This window comes from Artibeus jamaicensis, unplaced genomic scaffold, assembly GCF_021234435.1.
Source record: "Artibeus jamaicensis isolate MK-2021 breed Jamaican fruit bat unplaced genomic scaffold, CSHL_Jam_final contig_1526, whole genome shotgun sequence".
Classification (NCBI taxonomy): domain Eukaryota; kingdom Metazoa; phylum Chordata; class Mammalia; order Chiroptera; family Phyllostomidae; genus Artibeus; species Artibeus jamaicensis.
This window is the reverse complement of record NW_026521297.1, coordinates 731,388-750,493: the sequence shown is the minus strand read 5'-3', so window position 1 is coordinate 750,493 and position 19,106 is coordinate 731,388. Positions and strand designations below refer to the sequence as shown.

At 44.9% G+C, this 19,106-nt stretch overlaps 1 protein-coding gene across 1 annotated transcript in view; it reads left to right on the top strand.

The window, feature by feature from the left end:
- ARHGAP35 (Rho GTPase activating protein 35) overlaps window positions 1-19,106 on the top strand; it is a 118,057-nt gene that overhangs the window by 48,260 nt on the left and 50,691 nt on the right. Inside the window, exon 3 of the mRNA XM_037155097.2 lies at window positions 10,874-11,018. Within this exon, the coding sequence (XP_037010992.2) occupies window positions 10,874-11,018 (145 nt within the window). The remainder of the gene's footprint in view (window positions 1-10,873; window positions 11,019-19,106) is intronic.

The following is a 19,106-nucleotide window of genomic DNA, read 5'->3' as shown; positions in this document are numbered from 1 at the left end:
CAACTTAACTCTGGTAAAAATTAAAAATCTACTCTGTGGGTGTGTATACTCTTTGACTTATAAAAAAGTAAGCAGTGTTTCTGGTAGCTACTATTGGCAGCTCTCAATGGTGAGACCTTAGATAGACAGCCCAAGTTGTCTTTGTTCAAAATGATAATTAATAATTACCAAAATGAGCAGACAGTGTTGAATTTGCCAAGTGTCCTGACAAGTGGCCAAGTCAGTGACGATATGCTTGCTCTTCCTTCACTGAAATACCAGAATCTGAAATTGTGTGCCTCAGCCACTCACTTGTTCCCCTTCCCCGTAAGGTTACTGCATTTTTTTAGGAAAAATTGATAATTATTTTATTAGCACACACAAATCAGTAGAAGGTCTTCAAGTACATAAGTGGAAACTAGGGACCTTTACCACTGAGAGTTCTAACCCTGTCCCGCATTTGCCACGCCCGGAAGGGGCAGGGCAGTGTCACTGTGTGTTCTGTCTCCTCTCACTCTGAACTGAGTGCTAGTAAATATCATAGGCGTTCTTTTCCTGTCCAGTTTCCCCTTGGTTTGGTTTTTCCACTTGGATTCCTTCATCTGCCTTCAGTATTTTGTTCTCCAAAGGTTGGGAGTGGACAGACCCATTGAAAGCATGAAGCCAGAGAAAGCCCGACCTGCCTCCCGGTATTTCCCTAAAGCTCTCCTGTGGAATGACACTGGGATGCAGACATTCTGAACGTTTTCCCTTCCTCCTCCACTCCCTGTGCGCCAGAACAGCTTCTCGAAATGCTGATGGTCTTCTAATTTGGGGGGCTGTTTGCACACCTGGGAATTAGGATGGCAGCATAATAGTAGCATGCTGTGAATTAGAACTGTTTTTTGTGACCTCTACATTTTTAATACCTGTTGAAAATAATGCTTTTAAAACACATTCCCAAACAAGCCGTGCTTTCAAGAGCCCACACCGTGTAGGCTCAGCAGAAAACAGCTGGGTATGGTGAGCCTCAGAGATGGCTGCGTTCATGCTGGTAGCGAGCACTTTTTACCTAAGAACTTTGTTACTCAGGGTTGCTGGCTCAGCATGCAAGAAGTGATTGCCTTTCCGTCTATCTTAGTTATGTGGGCCACACCTCTTCGAGTCAAATAAAAATGATACCTCTGGCCCAAGAGCAATAGCGTGCCAGAAGTCAGTTTAGGAGTATCCTTTGGAAAGAGTGAGTAAAAGGTGAAATTGTCTTTTCCTGTCTTGGAAAATGGCACTTTGAAATGAGTATAGTTGCTTTGTCATCTTAATGCAGAGATAAGCAAAGCTTTGATTCTTTTCCTGGTTGGAGCAAACTGCCAATTAAAATTGCTGCCATTAATATAGACTGACACTTGTTTTACTGGAAAAGCAAGATACCATGGGCCAGGGAATGTCATGCCAGCCCCTACGTGGGGGACTTGGCCTTTGATTTTTATTGGCATGACAAAGCAATAAGTATTTATTTGAAGTGAGGGGGAGCCAGTTGGTAATGGAAAGCACACCTAGTGCTTCCTGCATGCCAGACAACCCTGGGGGAGATGGCGTGGGTCCTTCTTGCCCAGACCTACACACCCAGTTGAGCCAGCAAGACCTACACAGAAAATAGGTGGTCTGCCCAGGGGGCGCTGTGTTGAGGCAGAGCAGAAATCCCCTGTTGGGGTGGTTAAGGTAGTGTAGTGTGTGATTAGGAGCCCAGGCTCTGGGGGTGGGGGTGGGAAAGGCTAAATGCCAAGTCCTCCACTTCCTCGCTGGGACTTTGGGCAGGTGATTCACCTCTCCACATCTCTGCTGCAGAAGGGGAGAACAGAGTGGTACCTTCCTCATAGGGTTGTGGGGAATGGAATGAGATTATGTACAAAGAATACTGAGCATACTGCATGCTGGCTAAGCATTAGTTACGACATTATTTAACTAGACCTTGGAGAAAGGTATTGAAAAGCTAGAAGATGAAAAAATGCACGTTTTATTCAAAGAAAAGAGAAAACTGGTCTGGTGTAGCTGTGGGCTTGGGGGACCAACATTATCCTGCCCTTTTGTGCAAATTTTAACCCCATGTGTTACTTAGCTGCTTTTTCAGCACTCACTCGAGCAACCGTCCAAACAACAACAAAAAACTACACTCCGGGTACCAGAGTGATGTGGAGAAAGAGAAATTGCTCGGCCTCTTGGCTCATTTGCTAGATTAGCTCTTTACTGTAAAATTGGACTTGGAGTGAGGGACTCGCTTTCATTTCTGCTAATGAAAGTGCAGACTGTAGAGCTGACTCTCATTCTGGGTCCTTTTCCCAGCTGAACCATTTAGCAACCCAGTCTCATAGTGGGAGCCTTCCGCACTCAGCTGAATGAAATTGAAAATCTACGATTGCACTTCAGTGGGGTCCATGAATAGATGCTTTGTCTGTAAAGAGTTGTTGTTGCACATGGTCTCTGTCTCCCAGTGCCATGCGTTTGCAAAGAGGGGAATCAGGACCGGCAGGGTCTTATTTTAAAGCCAAAAACCGGCTGGGGTGCCTTGTTCCACAAAATGTGCCTTTTGGGCAGGTTCGAATTGCTGAATTTAGTGTGTTTGACCACAGATTAAAGAGAAGCCATTATTGGTTATTTACCCTTCTATCTTATGTGCTCTTATTTTTGTGTAAAAAAAAAAAAACAATGATAAAGAAAATCTTTCACTCACTGGAGCTACCACATGACAAGACAACCTATTGAAAAGCAAACTGATTCAATCACACATTGTTTGGTCTATAAGGCAGCAAGTAGCCAGTTTGACAGTTTGTGTGTCCCATTCCCCCTGCAAGTGAATTGGCTTATTTAATTGGATTCAGTGAATTGGCTGGTTGTTGTGGCTTTGTGTGGACACAGCTCTCATTTTGTGAGGCCTAGAACGGGAGTTAAAAGTTTCTAGTGTGAATAAAAACCAGCTGGGGAATTGGGCTGCTCCCTCCCCAGAGAGGGATGTTGCATTTTGACAGACAGGCTGAATGGTATGAAATATGATCTCTTTGTAACCTTCTCAGGAAAGACTCAGTGTATGCTTCCAAAAGGCTAGTTCTACTTAATGAGCTGTGAGGCCAAATAAATACCTTGGGTTTTCTGATTCCTACATGGATTTTATCTTTTATTTATTTTTTAACTCTTTTTTTAATTTTTATTTTATTTTATTTATTTATCTTTAGAAGGGAAGAGAAGGAGAGAAATATCAATGTATGGTTGCTTCTGGTGCATCCCCTACTGGGAACTGGCCTGCAACCCAGGCATGTGCCCTGATGGGGAATCGAACCGTGATCTTTTGGTTCGCAGGCCCATGCTCAGTCCATCGAGCTGCACCAGCCAGGGCGGATTTTATTTTTTAAAAGCAATACTTTTGCTCCAGTGCTCATTCATTCTTTTAGGAAGGAAACAATTCAATGCATAGGCATTTAGTGAGCATTTGTGTTCATCTACTTCACGTCACAGGGACGACAGATGATAAACAAGTACTTATGTTCATTCTGAATGTTACCAGAATGCTGTGGAGTTCTGTGCCAAGGCATTTTAATCTCAATTAGGATATCTGGGAAAGCTCCCTTAAAGAAACAATATATAAAGCTGGGATTTACAGGGTGGGGCAGGCAGAGTCAATGAGGATAGAGGTTTCATGGGGAGAACTTTGGAGAAAGTAGTATGGTGCTCCGAGCTGCAAAGACATGGCATGTTCAAAAAGTTTAAAGAAACCTAGCATGGCTGCTGCAGAAAGTGAGGCAGAGCCAGGGCTGTTCACATCGTGTGAAGGGTTGTGCTTTGCTGCCTCTGAGTGCTGGGTGTGGTACCAGGCTTTCATGTCAGTTTTTCATCCCTCTCGCTCATAAGTCTGAATGAAGTAATTTTTAGAATTTTGTGTTTTAGAGATGACAAAACAGGGTTTAATCTCTCTAAGATTAAACACCCTGCCCAAGCCAGTGTAGTGACTAAATGGAGGAGCCGAGATTTTGAAGCCCTGTCCACTGACTTGCACTTTCACTGGGTTTTTTAGACTCCGGTCTACAAGAAAGATGGGAATATTTGGTAGCCAGGCATATATTTGGACCACTCAGTGAGTCCGGTCGATTTCTTCCTCTTGGACGAAGGACTTTGATTATTATCTGGGAAAAATCCATTTCCCCACACTGCCTCCTAAGAACAACAGGGTGCTGTTTGTTTCTAGCTTCAGAGTCCAGCTGAGTAGAGGACAGACAAGACATGGAGGCACTGAAATAGTGACTGGGACTTTGAGAAATTGTTTTCAACTGGTATCATTTGTTTCTCAATTTATTTTAAGCCCAAAGCACTGCTATAGTGTGTTTGGTGACAAAAATAGACTATAACTATCTGCCCTTGCTTATGGCATACCTACTCTTAAAAAAAATATATATATTACAGTGGCAACCCAAATCTGTTTTCAAAGATCAGGGAATTACTCCGATCTTAACTGAGCCACCATGTTCTCCTCCAACCTCTAGTGATACTGCAGTGTCTTTGTAAGGACCCAGAGTATTTCAGCTCAGTCAGGAGTCACCTCCACTTCTGCAGAGAAAGGCCTTCTGAATATGGTTTCTCCAGTGCTGGAGAGGAGGCGAGCAGGTAAAAACTGTAAGGCTAGTAAGTCCACGTTCAGTGAATGTTGAGTGAGGAAGGACGTTTGTGAGAACTTTCCTCAACTAGTAGACAGCCCCCCCACTGCCCTCTTTGCCCCCCGTCTCATTGGCCATTCAGTCTGAAACAGCAAGGGGGATTGACCCAGATTTGCTAGATGTTATGCCTTTATAGAGCAAAACGCTGTGGTATTAGTTTATTAGAGGCCCCTGAGGGGACAACCTTCCTTTCTTTATTTTTCCCCCCATCATGCGAGAGGATTAGGGATGCTAGGAAGGCTGAGACTTCATGCCATTCCTCCTGATTCCCAAAATAAAGGTTCCCTGAGAGGGTGAGTGACCGGGTCAAAGTACCAGCTGCCAGCTTGAAGGGGACAAGCCTAAGCATTTGCACTTTGCCAGTGTCATAATAGACTTTGCCAGTAAGAACAAACACCCTCAGGTTTTCTCTTAAACTTGGGCTTCGACTTTTTCAAAGCCAGAAGGGGGAGTACCAGTTAACCAAGAATACATTTGGGGCATGAGCAAGTAGCTTAATCGGAAAGGTCTTTTTGAAGCTCTGTTGGAAATGTGAGGGAGTCACTGCCAATCAGAAAGCCGTAATGTTGAATATGGAGTGCAAGAAAGTGCCTTGGGGGGAAGCCTGCAGTAACGTGGTTGGTGGAATCTTTTGGTTTTTCTATCAGACCAGCTACCGTTAGTCCAGGGTGTGCCACCACGCAACATGGCAGACCACGTGACCATGCGTGTAAACTTCTAGGGCTTTTCTTGTATCAGTTTCATTTGAGTGGCAGAGTTGTCCCCATTCAGAGGACGCTGTCCCCATTCCAGTCTATATTCTGAATTTGTCATTCCTCCTTTAAAGGAAAAAAAAAAGAATCCAACAGCCTGGATTCTGTTTTTTAGTTGCTTTATTAGATATGTTACCAGCCATTTGAGAGGATGTGCTAGGGGGTACAACTCCAGAGACCATACTTTCTGACCCTAAAATCTAGATAAGTTATTTGACATGCATAAGGGCATTAGGCACGGACACCAGGAGAGAGCACTTGAAGTTGACGATTTGGCATCGCTACATAGCTGTAGCTGCCGTCCCCACGGAAGACAGAATACTCTTTATCCAGGGCAACTGACCTCTGGAGACTCTTCTTTGTGGCTGAGTTTGTACCTACTCCTCTGATACCTGGATCAGCTCTTCCAGGTATCAGTCTTCTCTTACCAATTAGACTGTAAGTTCATTGAGGGCAAGAAATGACTTTGGTTCTAGTATTAGCTCTACTGCTAGTTTGCCCTGTGACCTTGGCTATAATTCATTTAAAAAGACCTAGATTCTTGCCCTCTAGGAAATTAGCCCAGTAGGAGAGGGGCCATGTGTGTACATAAATGACTGTCCCTGCTTGGTACCCACAGGGAACTGAATAGTACTGATCTGTGATACAGTACTATTCGTATGCACAAGACCTTCTGAGCCTCACCTCTTCATATCCCAGTGAGAGCAGCACAGTGTTAGAAGAGGGGAAAAACCTCTGTACGCACAGAGGAAGTCCTTGTCTAAACTTGAAAAAACACCAAGAAGTGTTGGCCCTGTGCATTATTGAGACCTGGTTTTGTTCAGGAAATGTATTAAGTGCTTACTACACGTCAGGCTCTGGAATGCAATCACTGGGCTAGTTTGTATAGTTTGACAGAAGGGACCCTAATCCAGCCTATTGGTTACTCCTTGGCTGGCATTCTGATCTCTTTCTTGCCCCGTGGACATGAAGGGGGTGTGGAATGGGCTTACCATCCATCCCATAGGCAGGTGACAGACATCTTCCCACTTTGACAAAGCCGGGACTTCCCCTTGAATGCTCTTTCCTCATTTAGGAAAAGCCGACAGCTGGAGGCACACTGCAGTCCCCATTTCTCTTCAGTCCATTGTTGTAAACCAGTGGTTCATTTGTTTCCTTTGCTACCTGTTAGTATCCGGACTTAAGAATCAGGTGCAGTGTTCTTAAGGAAACTGAAGTAAAGAACAGTGGACTGTTACTCATTCAAAAATATTTATCCAGAAAGACAAGGTGAGGATGATTCAGGCTGACCCAGTCCTTTATTTGTGTCAGTGACCTTTTATCAGGGAGATAGTTCATGTAAGGGAAAGACCCTCGGGGCTTTGGCATTCACTGATCACTGGCCTCTGCCTCCTGGCTGTCAGTGCTGGGCGTGAACCCCTCTGGGCCTGTGTTTTGATCTGTAAAATGAGACTGATAACCCTTACCTGGAAGGCTGGTTTTGAGGTTTCAGTTAATCGTGCAGAGCACCTAGCAGTGTCCTGCACACGACCAACTCCTAATGAATCACTGTTCTTTTCTGGTTTTCACTCAGTCCGACTCTGAACTTGGAGACACACATGTATTTACTGTTCTCTGGGCTTGGTTTCCTCTGGTTAGATATTTTTTCCAATTCAGCTTGTTAAGTGAGTGCCCCCCAAAGAAGATGGATGTTAGGGTGGTGTTACTTTCTCCAAGGACCCACTGCTGAGAGGGCTCCAGTGACTCCTGATGAGTGACACATGTCTGACCAGCGATTGAGACATCTGGCAGCCCACTCAGAAGAATGGCCTTTCCATCGGGCATTTGCCCAGTAAGTCCTCAGATGCCTGATGCGGTGCTTGTTCTATCAGCAGTCTGGCCCCGCTCTTGACATGCACCACCAAGTCTGGTTTCTTAACTAGGGAAGTTTAGAACGAGTCGTGCAAGAATCCTGTACCCTGCAGAGCCTCTAGTTATTTCAAGGGGGTATTTGACATTGTGCAGACCAGACTGTATTTAAATGAGAGAAGGGAAAGAGAGCATCTGTGCCGCTCAGTAAGAGGAGTTACTCTGTTTCCTTATTTGTACGTTGAAGTGCTGAACTAGATCACGGATGCTTCAAGGTAAGAGGGCTGTGAGCAGTGGTCTAATTTAAAAGTCCTCCATCTGATGGCAGAATCTCCTTGACAACAAGTATGGCAGATAGGTTGCAGCCTCTTCTGCAGCAGTCTCTTCATTTTTAAACATATAGGTTGTTTTGTTTTTAAATTTCTATTTATATTGGCCAAAGTTGTCTTTCCCAATATCAACCTTTGAAATTATACACAATAATTTATTCTTTTCCATGAGTTGGTCCTATAGCTATTTGAAATAGTTGTCATAGTGCCTCGGTCTTCCCTTCCTCCAAAACCCACGCTCATAAACATTATTGAGATATTTGCTCCAGAATTATTCAGTTCCTTTATTCTGAAACACACATGAGGAAAAAAATGCATTAAACAAATAGGAAATGTCCTAAAACCACGATGATACAACTGAAATTTTGGCCTTCATTAAAATACCTACTAGAGAGGGGGTGACCAAATAGGATCAAGGCAAATGGACCCAGGTGTATCTCTAGTGCTGGGGTTGATTTTCCCATTAGAGCAGTTTGGCAGGTTTACTCATAGAATGTACAACCTGTAAACTTAAACATATTTAGGGGTCTCTGCATACAGTCCACTAATCTGGCTTCCAGGTTGGGGTCAGCTGTTCCCTTCCTTATCCTACCCACTCTTCATTCCTTGTGGAACCCTTTGTGTGGGAACAAATCACTTCCTGTTTAGTCTGAGATTCTCTGAGGACTTCCTGTGCATGTGAACAGTGGCAAAAAAAAAAAAAAAGAACAGCTGAGAATAAAGTATATATATGAAAAAGGGAACAAGCTACTTCCAGGCTGATGGCTGACATTACCCAAAGTGACAACCCAAAGGCAAAGACAATCCAGTCTTCATACAGCCTGCTAATGGCTGGCTAAGTCAGTATGGAGGATTGTAATGCGATGTGAATGGGTCCTGGGGTCCCCAAGAAGAGCCACACACTCCACAAAGCCTGGCCCTGGCCTACTGCAACATGCTCACTCTGTGGGAGACCAGTGAAACAACCTCTCAGGTTTGGGTGATTGGCTGCTGCTCTCCTCTTACAGGCTGCCTGAGGCTAGCAGGCTCTGACTTCATACTTTTTACAGAGAAGTAAGGAAATACAAATTAATGATTTATGATGTATCTTTAAGTGAAATAACCAATCTAGACCATCTTTCTAGCATCTTCTACTTCTATGAAGTACAACATAAAGAAGTTAAGCTTTGGAGTCTAATAGACCTGAATTTGAACCCTGACAGGCAAGTTCTGTGACTTTGGCCAAGTGATTAGTATCTCAGGGACAGCACCCTGCTCTCAGCTGGCCCTGAGGGTGAAATGATATGATGGAGTGGGAATGGCTCAGTGCCTAGTATCCAGTAGGCACCCAATAAAGGAAAGCCCGTACTGGAGGAAGAAGGGCTGGGTGCCTTTACCATTACATGTGGCTGCAGCCGGATAGCAGCGAATCCAGCAGTGTTCTCTCCATCCTGTGTGACCCGTTAACTCTGGAATCTGAATGCAGAAAGGCGCTGTCTGGGTTTCAGTGACATTCTTTTTTCATTTTACCAATCCCAGCTCGTCAGAATTTGCCTGTCAAAATAAACAGCAACAACTGTTCTTCAATAAAACTGAGACTAACATTAGGGGGAAAAAATGGAACTTCTAAGAGAACCTACAAGGAAGTTATTGCTAATCGTCATAAAGCCTTCTAACCATAGTTCTAGTAAATAGACAATAAATTTTTATTTGTACTTCCTCTCCACTCTCAATACTAGAGCAAGACAGGGATGTGTTGTAACAATCTAAGTTAGCTAGGAAATTTAGCCTCCATCAGCTGAATACTTACTTTGTAGCAGACACTTGCTTAAGTTCTTGATATGCATTATTTCAATCTGGATTCACAACGGATCTGTGAGAGTGGGTGTTGAGAACCCCGTTCTACAGGTGAAGAAGCAGAGTCCTAGAAAATTCAGTTACTGTCCATGTCAGTTCTGTCTGACTGCAAAACCTGTGCTCTTGACCCACTGTGTTTCATTGCCTTCTTCAGAAAGTTCTTGGGATAGGCAGCCAGTAACCGGATGATTAGATAAATAATTAAGGGTACGCTACAATCTGGGTAACTCCTAACAGTCATCAAGACCCACAGACAAAATACCAGGGCCTTTGGAGACAGACCTTCCTGGGTTTGAATCCCAGCACTGTCACTTAAGAGTGGTATCATTTAGGCATGTGACATTTCTCCTTGATAAAATGGAATGTCATTGAAGTTTAAGAAAAATAATATTGGGGGAGCCAGGGAGAGATTAGCCAGAGAACATATATGCATAGCCCACGGACATAGACAGCAATGTAGTGAAGGGAAGGCAGGGGTGGGGGAGGCAGTGTCTGGGTAGAGGGGGCAAACGGGGGTGGGGAATGGAGGACATCTGTAATAGTGTCAACAATTAATTTTTTTCTTTATTTTTAAATAAAAAATACTATTTGGGAGTTGCTTCGTACATAGTAAGCACTCAAGTAGTTGCTCTTCCTGCTGCATGAGGAAGATGCTAGGGAAGAAAAGACGAAGAGGTATCTTCTTCTGTTACATTTGTTGAGTTAGGTTTACCGTTTTCTAATGCAGAAGCCTTTAACACCAGGCTGATGGAGAAGGCAGTTCTCACTGGGGGCTCTCAGCCCTAGCAGAATACATGCCTATCTCTGTTCTTTTTTTTTTTTAAGGTTTTATTTATTCATTTTTAGAGAGGGGAAGGGAGGGAAAGAAACATTAATGTGTAGTTGCCTCTCGTGTGCCTGCAACCCAGGCATGTACCCTGAGTGGGAATGGAACTGGCGACCCTTTGGTTTGCAGGTGGGCACTCGATACACTTGAGCTACACCAGCGAGGGAGGGCCTGTCTCTGTTCTTTAAAGAGGAAATTACTAGTTTTCAGTTCCATCGTTTATCTTTTTAACAGTTTACCCATCTTTAAGTGTATAACATCTATTACTCATTCAGGGTGTTTGGAAAACTTCCTGTTTATGCCAGTGAACCCCTGATAAAGGATGTAGATAGTCATCTCATTGTTATTAAGTAAACGTGGCCCACTTCTTATAAACACCTTTGTTCTGATAATGCAGTCTCATGGTCAGAGTGTGGTTATATGATAGCTGGCTGGCATCTTGTATGATATTTGGAGGCTAGAAAATGCAAAATTGGATGAACAACTGGGTCTCTTTATCTTGCTTGGAACCTTTCCAGTAGTTTCCATACCACCGTGAGTTTCCTTCTGGAAGCCTTTCTGACATGTAGGTGTGTGATGAGACTCACTTTGTTTTTCTGCTTGCTTTTCTCTTTTCCTGGACAGAAACCAAAGCCCAAACCCCGGCCATCCATCACGAAGGCAACCTGGGAGAGTAACTATTTTGGGGTCCCCTTAACAACTGTCGTGACTCCAGAGAAGCCAATTCCTGTTTTTATTGAGAGATGCATTGAGTACATTGAAGCCACAGGTAAGCACGTTACCTCAGAGCCAGTTACAGCTCTCACTGTCTGCAGGACAATTTCCTGGGGCTGAGCCCCCTGGAGATTGTGGGGTCAGCTCTCGTTTCTTGTGGGGTGCTTGCTGAGAAGGAGCCGAGCAGTGCCAACAGCTCTCAGTGTCCCCCCCTGCATCTCCATGGCTGTGAGGCTGTCGTGTGGGGTCTGGGAGAGCTTTCAGAATGTGAAACAATCCTGTCCTTGGGGCTGCAGTAGTGGCTGATCCGGGTGCCTTCTATGTCCCCCCAGCTCCCTGCCATAGCATGCCGCCTGTTGGTCAGCTTCTTGAGGCTAGGGAAAGGGTTTTGTTTCTCATTGTGTCCTCAGCATTAGACTGGACACAAATAGTAGTACATTTTGGTTTAATAAAATGAATGACTAGTGACTGTTACAGCCTTTGACCACTGATCAGGTGCTTGAGACTCTTATATTGATAGATTTTTTTTTTTTACACTGAAGTTAGAAACCAGCTTGATGCTTGGGTATCTTCTGGTCAAGCAGCTGCTTTTCAACTAACCTGATAACTTGGTATCATTGCAGAGGCCACTATCTTAAAACATTTTCTGCATTGTTCTTGAAGTGACATGATTTTACCTGTGTTAAAACATTGATTTCATTATTTCATTCATTTAGAGCTTTCATAATGTGTCTTCTGGCCTCTCTTTTGAAACCCCTGGAGGATCTAGTTTTATGCTATTATTTCCCTTGTTCTTCTCCTGGATGCTTTCAAAGCTAATGAGCTTCGAGGAGAAGGTACAGCATGCACGGTTACGTGAGTTTTTGAGCATTAAAACCAAGGTGGGGATTATAGTCTTCCTATGTGTTCTTCTTGATTACAGTGTTATCTGTAGTGATATTAAGTATTGTGTTGCGCTGAAAGTCTGCCAGGCTCTGCCGGTAATTTCAGCAGTATTATATTAAGTTGACTGACTGGTATTAATATTTCCCTAGGATGTGCAGAATCAGGGAAACTAGGTTTCAGGTTGAAGCCCGCTAAAGACTATTGTTATTTGCAGGGTTTTTCCTGCAGCCCTCGAGGGTGGGATCACCCTAGAGGGGATCACAGCAGGCACTTTGTATAATCACAGCAGATCTGTGGCTTTGTTCATTATGTGGCTTTGTTTATTAGTCTATCCTATAGCCAGAGCTTTTTCCGAATATCCATCTTTTGGACATGGGTCTTGTATCAGTTTCTTCCTGTCACCTCTCCCTTGGGGTGGGAGGAAGTCTGCACCAAGCAGTTCAGTGATTAAAGCCTCTCGGGTTGAACCAGCATTTTAGAGAGATGGTTTGTGGCTTGGGAGGACGTGGGGGGTGGCACTTTTTCTCTTACTTTTAAAAACATTTATTTCGGATTTATAGGAAAGTTATAAAAAGTTGTAGCAAATGAAAGGTTACAAAAAATTCTCAGGTTCCCCAAATGTTAACATTTTACCACTTTCCCTGCATCACTTTCCCTCTATGTTTGTATCTTTTTTTCTGAAATGTTTGAAAGTTACAGATAACATGCACCTTTACTCCTAAATACTTCAGTGGGTATTTTCTAAAAACATTCTCTTCACCATGCAGTTTTGAAAACTGAAACGTTAACACTAATGCAATATTAGCCTGTCTAATCCATAAACATTTTCATTCATTAGTTGTTCCATTAATGTCCTTTACTGCAAAAGACAAGTTTTGTGGGGCTGTTTTGTTTGTTTGTTTGTTTTGTTTATTTGTTTGGGCCCAGGATTAATCCCAGGCCACATGTTACATTTAGTTGTCAAGTCTCTCTAGTCTCCTTTAAAACCATTCAGTCTGTCTCAATAATTTTAAAGAGTGCAGATTGGCTATTTTGTGGGATATTCCTCAACATGAGTTTTTGTTTTTTGTGGGTTTTTTCGATGTTTCCTCATAATTAGGTTCAGATTTGCATGTTTGGCAGAAACAGCAGGGAAGCAATGTTGTGTCCTTCTCGGTGCCTCATACCAGGTGGCATGTGATGTCAGTTTGTCCCATCACTGGGGATACCTCCTTTGATCCCTTGATTAAGGTGGTTGTGTCTGCCAAGCTTCTCCACTGTAAAGCTCTTTGTGCCCCTTTGTAGTGAATAAGTATTTCGTAGGGAGGTGCTTTGAGACTGTGAGTATCTGATTTCTCTTAACACTGTCACCTGTAGTTTTAGTACCCACTGATGACTCTTGCCTGAGACAGTGATCACCATCATTCTTCCAACTCTATAATTCCTTCAGCATTTGTCAGCTGGGATTTTCCTCTCTGGGAGAGCTTCGCCTTCCAGGAGGAGCCTTTTGTGAGTGGCCTTCCTGAGTGGCCGGCCTGTGGCAGCACCAGGTGCCGGAATGTTGCATGCATGCCCTTAGCTGAGCACAGCAGTGGGCTTGACCTGCCCTGATCACCTGGCTTCTCTCACTCTTGGGTCGTGATTAGCTTTTTTTTACACCCAGTGACAAATTCGTACCTCCTGTTACTCTTCCACTTGTGAACCCTCTCAGGTATGAAGGCTTTCTCAACCGCACCTACAGTCTGCTGCCAGGCTGCTGCTTCTCTTGAAGCTCTGTTAGACTGCGTCACTGTCCTCCCCGTCACCAGAAAGCATGGAGCTTCTGGGACATCTCGGACTCATCTAGTCAGTTCCCAAGTTGGTGGCTTCTCCTTTGAAATTGCTTGGCTCTGTCCCCTCCACTTCAGTTCCATTGCCCCATCATCACCCTCCTTCTCAGTCCCTCCTGATTATGTGACAGTTCTACCAAAAATCTCTTCTTGCCTCCTCATCGCGCACGCGTGACTCCGCCCTCTCCTCTCCCGTGCGGTGTCGCCGCACCGTGCTTGTCTGCCCGCCTCTCCCTCTGCTTCTCTCCCCTCCCTTCACTCGTTTCTCTTTCCTACCGCCCCGCCCCCCTTTCTGTTTTCTTTTACAGCAGGCAGTAATTTTAAAATTGTTTTACAAGAATACAAACAATATATTAGAAGAACGTGGACCAAGCAGTATTTCTTTGCTTTGCGTGTGCCCTTCATATGTCTGAAACGTGTCCCACGTTCCTCCTGCCTCTGGAACTTGTCCTCATTCTCCAAGACTCCCCGACCCTGGCAGCACTTCGATGTTAACCTCCCCGGTGGTTCTTCTCAAGCACATTTCCATTTCCTGAGAACAGGGTTCTCTGTTCTCCCATCTGTCTAGAGCCTGGCACCCAGTATCCATTCAGTCGTTGACTGAAGGAGTGGTTTCTAACCCGGAACACCTAAATCCTATTGTTTTCTTCTTTCTTTGTCTTTGTAAGTTTTAGTCATGTCCTTCCCTTCATTGGCATTGTTTGTACTTTTATAGAATTTCAAAGAGGAAATTCAGCCTGCTATCCGTGAACTTGGTGTGTGTGTTGGGAAGTGGTCCATGTATATCCCATTTTCTTCCTCCCTCCCTCCCTCCCGCCTGCTTGCTTGCTTGCTTCCTTCCTTCCTCCTCACTGCAGGACATGCGCACTGATTTTAGAGAGGGGGAAGAGGAGAGAGAAGGAAACACTGATGTGAGAGAGAAACATTGATCGGCCACCTCCCTTGTGCTCCCGACTGGAGACTGAACCCACAACCCAGGCATGTGCCCTGACCAGGAATTGAACCGGTGACCTTTCTGTTTACAGGACAGTGTTCCAATCAATTGAGCCACACTGGCCAGGGCTGTACTCCATTTTCTAAAAGGACTTTTTTCCTATTTATATTATTAAAGTATGTTCATTTGTAGAAATTAAACAAAAGAATATGAAAAAGAATGTAAGGACTCATTGCTCTCCACTTAGTGAAAACCACTATTAATGGTTTGATATGTTTCCTCACAGTCTGCTTTCTCTGCACATGCGTATAAGTTTTTACTTTTACATGATTCAAAGTAGCAGTGTGACAGTTCTCAAAATTTTTGAGCATGACTTAGATGAGGTAAAAGAGCCCCGAATTCACCCACCAGCTTACTGACTCCTGTTTTCCTGCAGCAAAAGGATTCGGTAACCAGGAGTTGGGTTGGAGGACCGTATCTTAAGAACCACTGCTTTTTACACCAGGCATTGTTTGGTGAGCATGCTCCCGTCATCAGACTCCTGGAAGACATGGCTTTTAATGGCTGCATCTTGTTCCACTAAATGGCTCTATCACAGGTTATTTAACCATTCCTCTGTTGTTAGGCCTGTATAGCATTTTTCCTGGGGTTCTTTAAAATAAAGAGACAGATTAGCCAGGGAGGCGTTTTAGAATAGTGATACAGAGCTTCAGATCTAGTTAGACCGGGGTGCGAGTCTTTGTCCTGCCGTTTGCTCCTCTGTAAACCAAGGGTGACGGCAGGACCTGCCTCTCAGGGCTGATGTGGGGGTGCAGGGAGCTTGCCTGTGAGGCCCTGGGCGTGGCGCCTGGCACACGGGAGTGCTCAGTGTGTGCCAGTCGTCACTATGAGCGGCGCCCTCCGTACATTTGGCCTTCCTTCTCGTGGCCTGTCGGGCTTTACCAATTACATGTAGATAGCCATGACTTCTTTCTTTCCTCCCCATCTTTCAAATTTGAAAAATTGTGAAACCCATTGCAGAGTTGTAAGAATAACACATCAGTGACCCAGTGCCTGCCAGTGGTTGACATTCTGCCGCATTGCCCCGTCCTCCCTTCACTGTTGTAGTTGCTGGACCATCGGGAAGGGAGCCGCAGACTCTGTGTCACCTCACTCCTGAAGGTCTCAGCACAGGTCCCCACACTGCAGGACCGTTCCTTCGTGGCCGCAGTAACACCACTTTTAAGGATATTAGCATTAATTTGATAGTGTTTTACATAAATAGTCTGTATTTAAATTTACACATTTGACTTAAAACCATCTCTTACAGCTGAGTTTTTTGTCCCAGGAGCCAGTTAATATTCTTAGTGCATTCAGCTATTGCCTCTTCATCTCTTTTAGCCCAGAACAGTTCTCTCTGTCCCGAAACCTTGTTTTTTAATGATGACCTTTCTGAAGAGTCCAGACGGTTGTCTTGTGTAATGTCCCTTTGCGTGGTGTGCTGTCTGTGCCTCCCAATCACCCTCAGCCCTTCTGACACCATCATCGTGTGGCTCCTGTCTGAGCAGAGGGCTGGGACGGAAGACTCGGGGTTTCTCCTTGGACAGAGCACACCTGTGAAGGGGGTGTGGGGGCGCTATAGGGTTGCGTGTAATGATGAATAAATTGTGGATTCAGTTTTTCCCAGCCCCCACCGATGTGCACTTTCCTTAGGGAAAGTCTGTGCTGCCACTTGACACCCTCCCCTTCCCATCTCTCCCTCTTGTTCTTGGTAGAAATTGCCACTGACCCTGTGGCAGTCACTTGTAGCTGATTGGAAATGATACTCCAGACGAAGCTTGTTTGCCAGGCCTGCCCCAAGCGGTTCAAAGTCGAAAGTCATTTCCCTGTTTTTGTATCTGTCTCATACACCTTGGCACTTTGCTTGTTCTGGCAAATAACATATTGCATCATCACTTTCAAGGGCAGTGCTTGGGAGTTTACACTCGTGCAGGCAGTGGTGGGGAGGAACCCAGTATCCCTCTCCTTTAGGCCTGCATTGCCACCCACCTGGGTCTTCCCAGCCAGTGTCACAGCCAGCAGCACTGGGAAACCAAACCAAACCAAAACTTTGTGGGGAGGGGGTGGCATGACCATTATGATTTGTGACAGCTTGAACCATTTCATATATTACAAGTATTGTTCTACTTACAAGAGCAATATCATTGTTTACTGTTTAAAATCCCAGTCATTATAAATGTCCCTAGATGTTCTGTAGGTATAGAACAGAAAGTTTTTTATAATCCCAATCTCCAGAAGTAGTCTGCAGTCTGCAGTAATAGCTGGAGTATCTTTTCTGCTAATACTGCCCCCCGAAATGTTTAAAAACATGAGGTCATGTGCATACTGTTGTGCGGCTTCTTTTCTGTTTAGTTTAATACTGTATACATTGGGCATCTCTATTTCATAATTGTTGACCTGGGTAGAGGGGGGGTGGTCTATGGACGTGTCAGAAGAGAAGCTTTGTTTGCAGGCAACTCCAGAGTCCAGGGGTGGCCTGTGGCAGGGTTCTGTGACTGCTGTGTCCCCTCCCCATAGTTTGTGAGTCAGCTGCTAAGCCCTCCTAAACACAGATCACAAGGAAAGGACCACTGCCTTGTCGCCTGAAAGTCTGCTGCCCCTGCACTGGATTGCTGAGACTCTACATTGAAGCTGCCCCTTCTTATTCTGAGGTTAGCGCAGAACCCCATGGTTGGAGTGGCTCCTGTGTTCACCTGTCTTTTTCCGAGTTTCAGACCACTTTATTTACCCTTGTTTTGTATTTTCTAAAATTGGAATGTGTTCAAGAAATGGCCAGTTGGTAGAAGAGCTTCCAGATTGATTTGCAGATGCTTTTAGCCTCGGCCCAGGGACAGCCTCGGTGCTTGCTGTGGTAATAGAGTATTAGATCTTCACTCTCACAGCTCCGGTTACATGGGAAGGCTGGAAGGAGGGCATGTAACTACCACAGCTGCTCCGGGGTCACCACTGGGAGGGGTCTGCAGGGGGTCAGACAGACTTTATCTTTTGGCCGAAACACTTTTTCTTCCAGTTTTCACCCACGTGGAAGATTGGTGGAGGCCATGTGAGTCCCGACCTTTAATGACGGGACTGGCCCTGCTAATCCAAGCTCTCTGTGCGTGGCAAGAAGCAGGGATATTCAGTTCAGTGCAAAGTGTATCTCACCGGAGTCCAGGGGAACACTTATAGAGCCTACTCACAATCCTCCTGAGATTAATTTCTCAGGATAAGTACAGTATTTTTCCACCTCACTGTGGTCACAAAACTAAGGATTTAAATCCTGGGTCTCTGGGCCAATTCTGACTTAAGGTTTTCCCCCCACAGTTGGGGAAATACTCTTGTCCTCCAGGGGAGAAACCCGCTGAGTGTGCTTCCAAGTGTCACCCCTTCGCACCCCAGGAGGTCAGTACCCTGCAGGCCGAGTGCCCAGTGCCTGCCTCGTGTACTCCCCAGGCCCAGGCCCCGCTTGTCAGTCATTTAACTGAAAACAGCATTATCTCTAAGTGATTTATTTTTACAATGTCTGAGACCAAACCTCCTCTCCCTTTTTCTGTGATTTTTTTAACTTTCTCTGTTGGCAGTGGGAGGGGCAGTCCTTTTCTTAATTGCTTTGCCTGCTGAGAGGTGACCGTTCCCCAGCATCTCTAGCAAGTGCTGCAGAGAGCGGAGAAAGCAGTTGTTCCCAGTGAGAAACAGTTTCATTTAGGTAGAAGTCCCCCTCGTTTCCATCTGGACTTATACTATATTCAGACCATATCATATAAATAACTGTAGGCCACGGTTTTATTAATGCATCTTAATTTCAGATAGTCCCTGTGGAATGGAAAACTCCCTGAAGTCAAGGAAGCCTGATAGGTGATTAAAACAATCATGCCAAAGATGGCCTCCCTTATGTTGACCCTCCCATTGTCTATTCCTGACACATTTATTGTGTGCTTGCTGTGGTCCAAGCATTGCACGGGGCACTTGGCAGATGTGCTCTCATTTGACAGGAGATTTTGTTGCTCTAAGATACCAGATGCGGTGGGAAGCTAGCCCTTCCAAGGAGGTCAGGGTACATCACTATGAGGAGATGTTGGTATCATCAAAATTCAGCATTAACCTGGCTGGAGAGAAGGTAGCAGCATTTATATTCTCTTCCTTACTCTTTGTGGGGGAATCTCCCACAAAACCTGGTCATAGAACCCGGGGCTCAGTCTTCAGGGCAGCACAGCACCTACCTGGACACAATATTGCATTTGAAATTGACTGTTTTCAAAGCCCTTTGCTAGAGGGTATAAGATTGAGCCGCACAGCCCTGCTGTGGGGTTTCAGTGCCTGCACGTAGCAGGCTCTGTAATGCAAGAGGGGCCTTTTTCTGTTTGCCTTCTGGGGTACTCTTTACTGGGGGAGGCAGAATCAGGTCAAGTTTGACCCCTCCTCTCTGGTTGAGTGGGAAGTACAGGATCTAGCACCAAGTGGTTGTAGAAAAACTTCCTGATAAGTTACTATTAGGTCT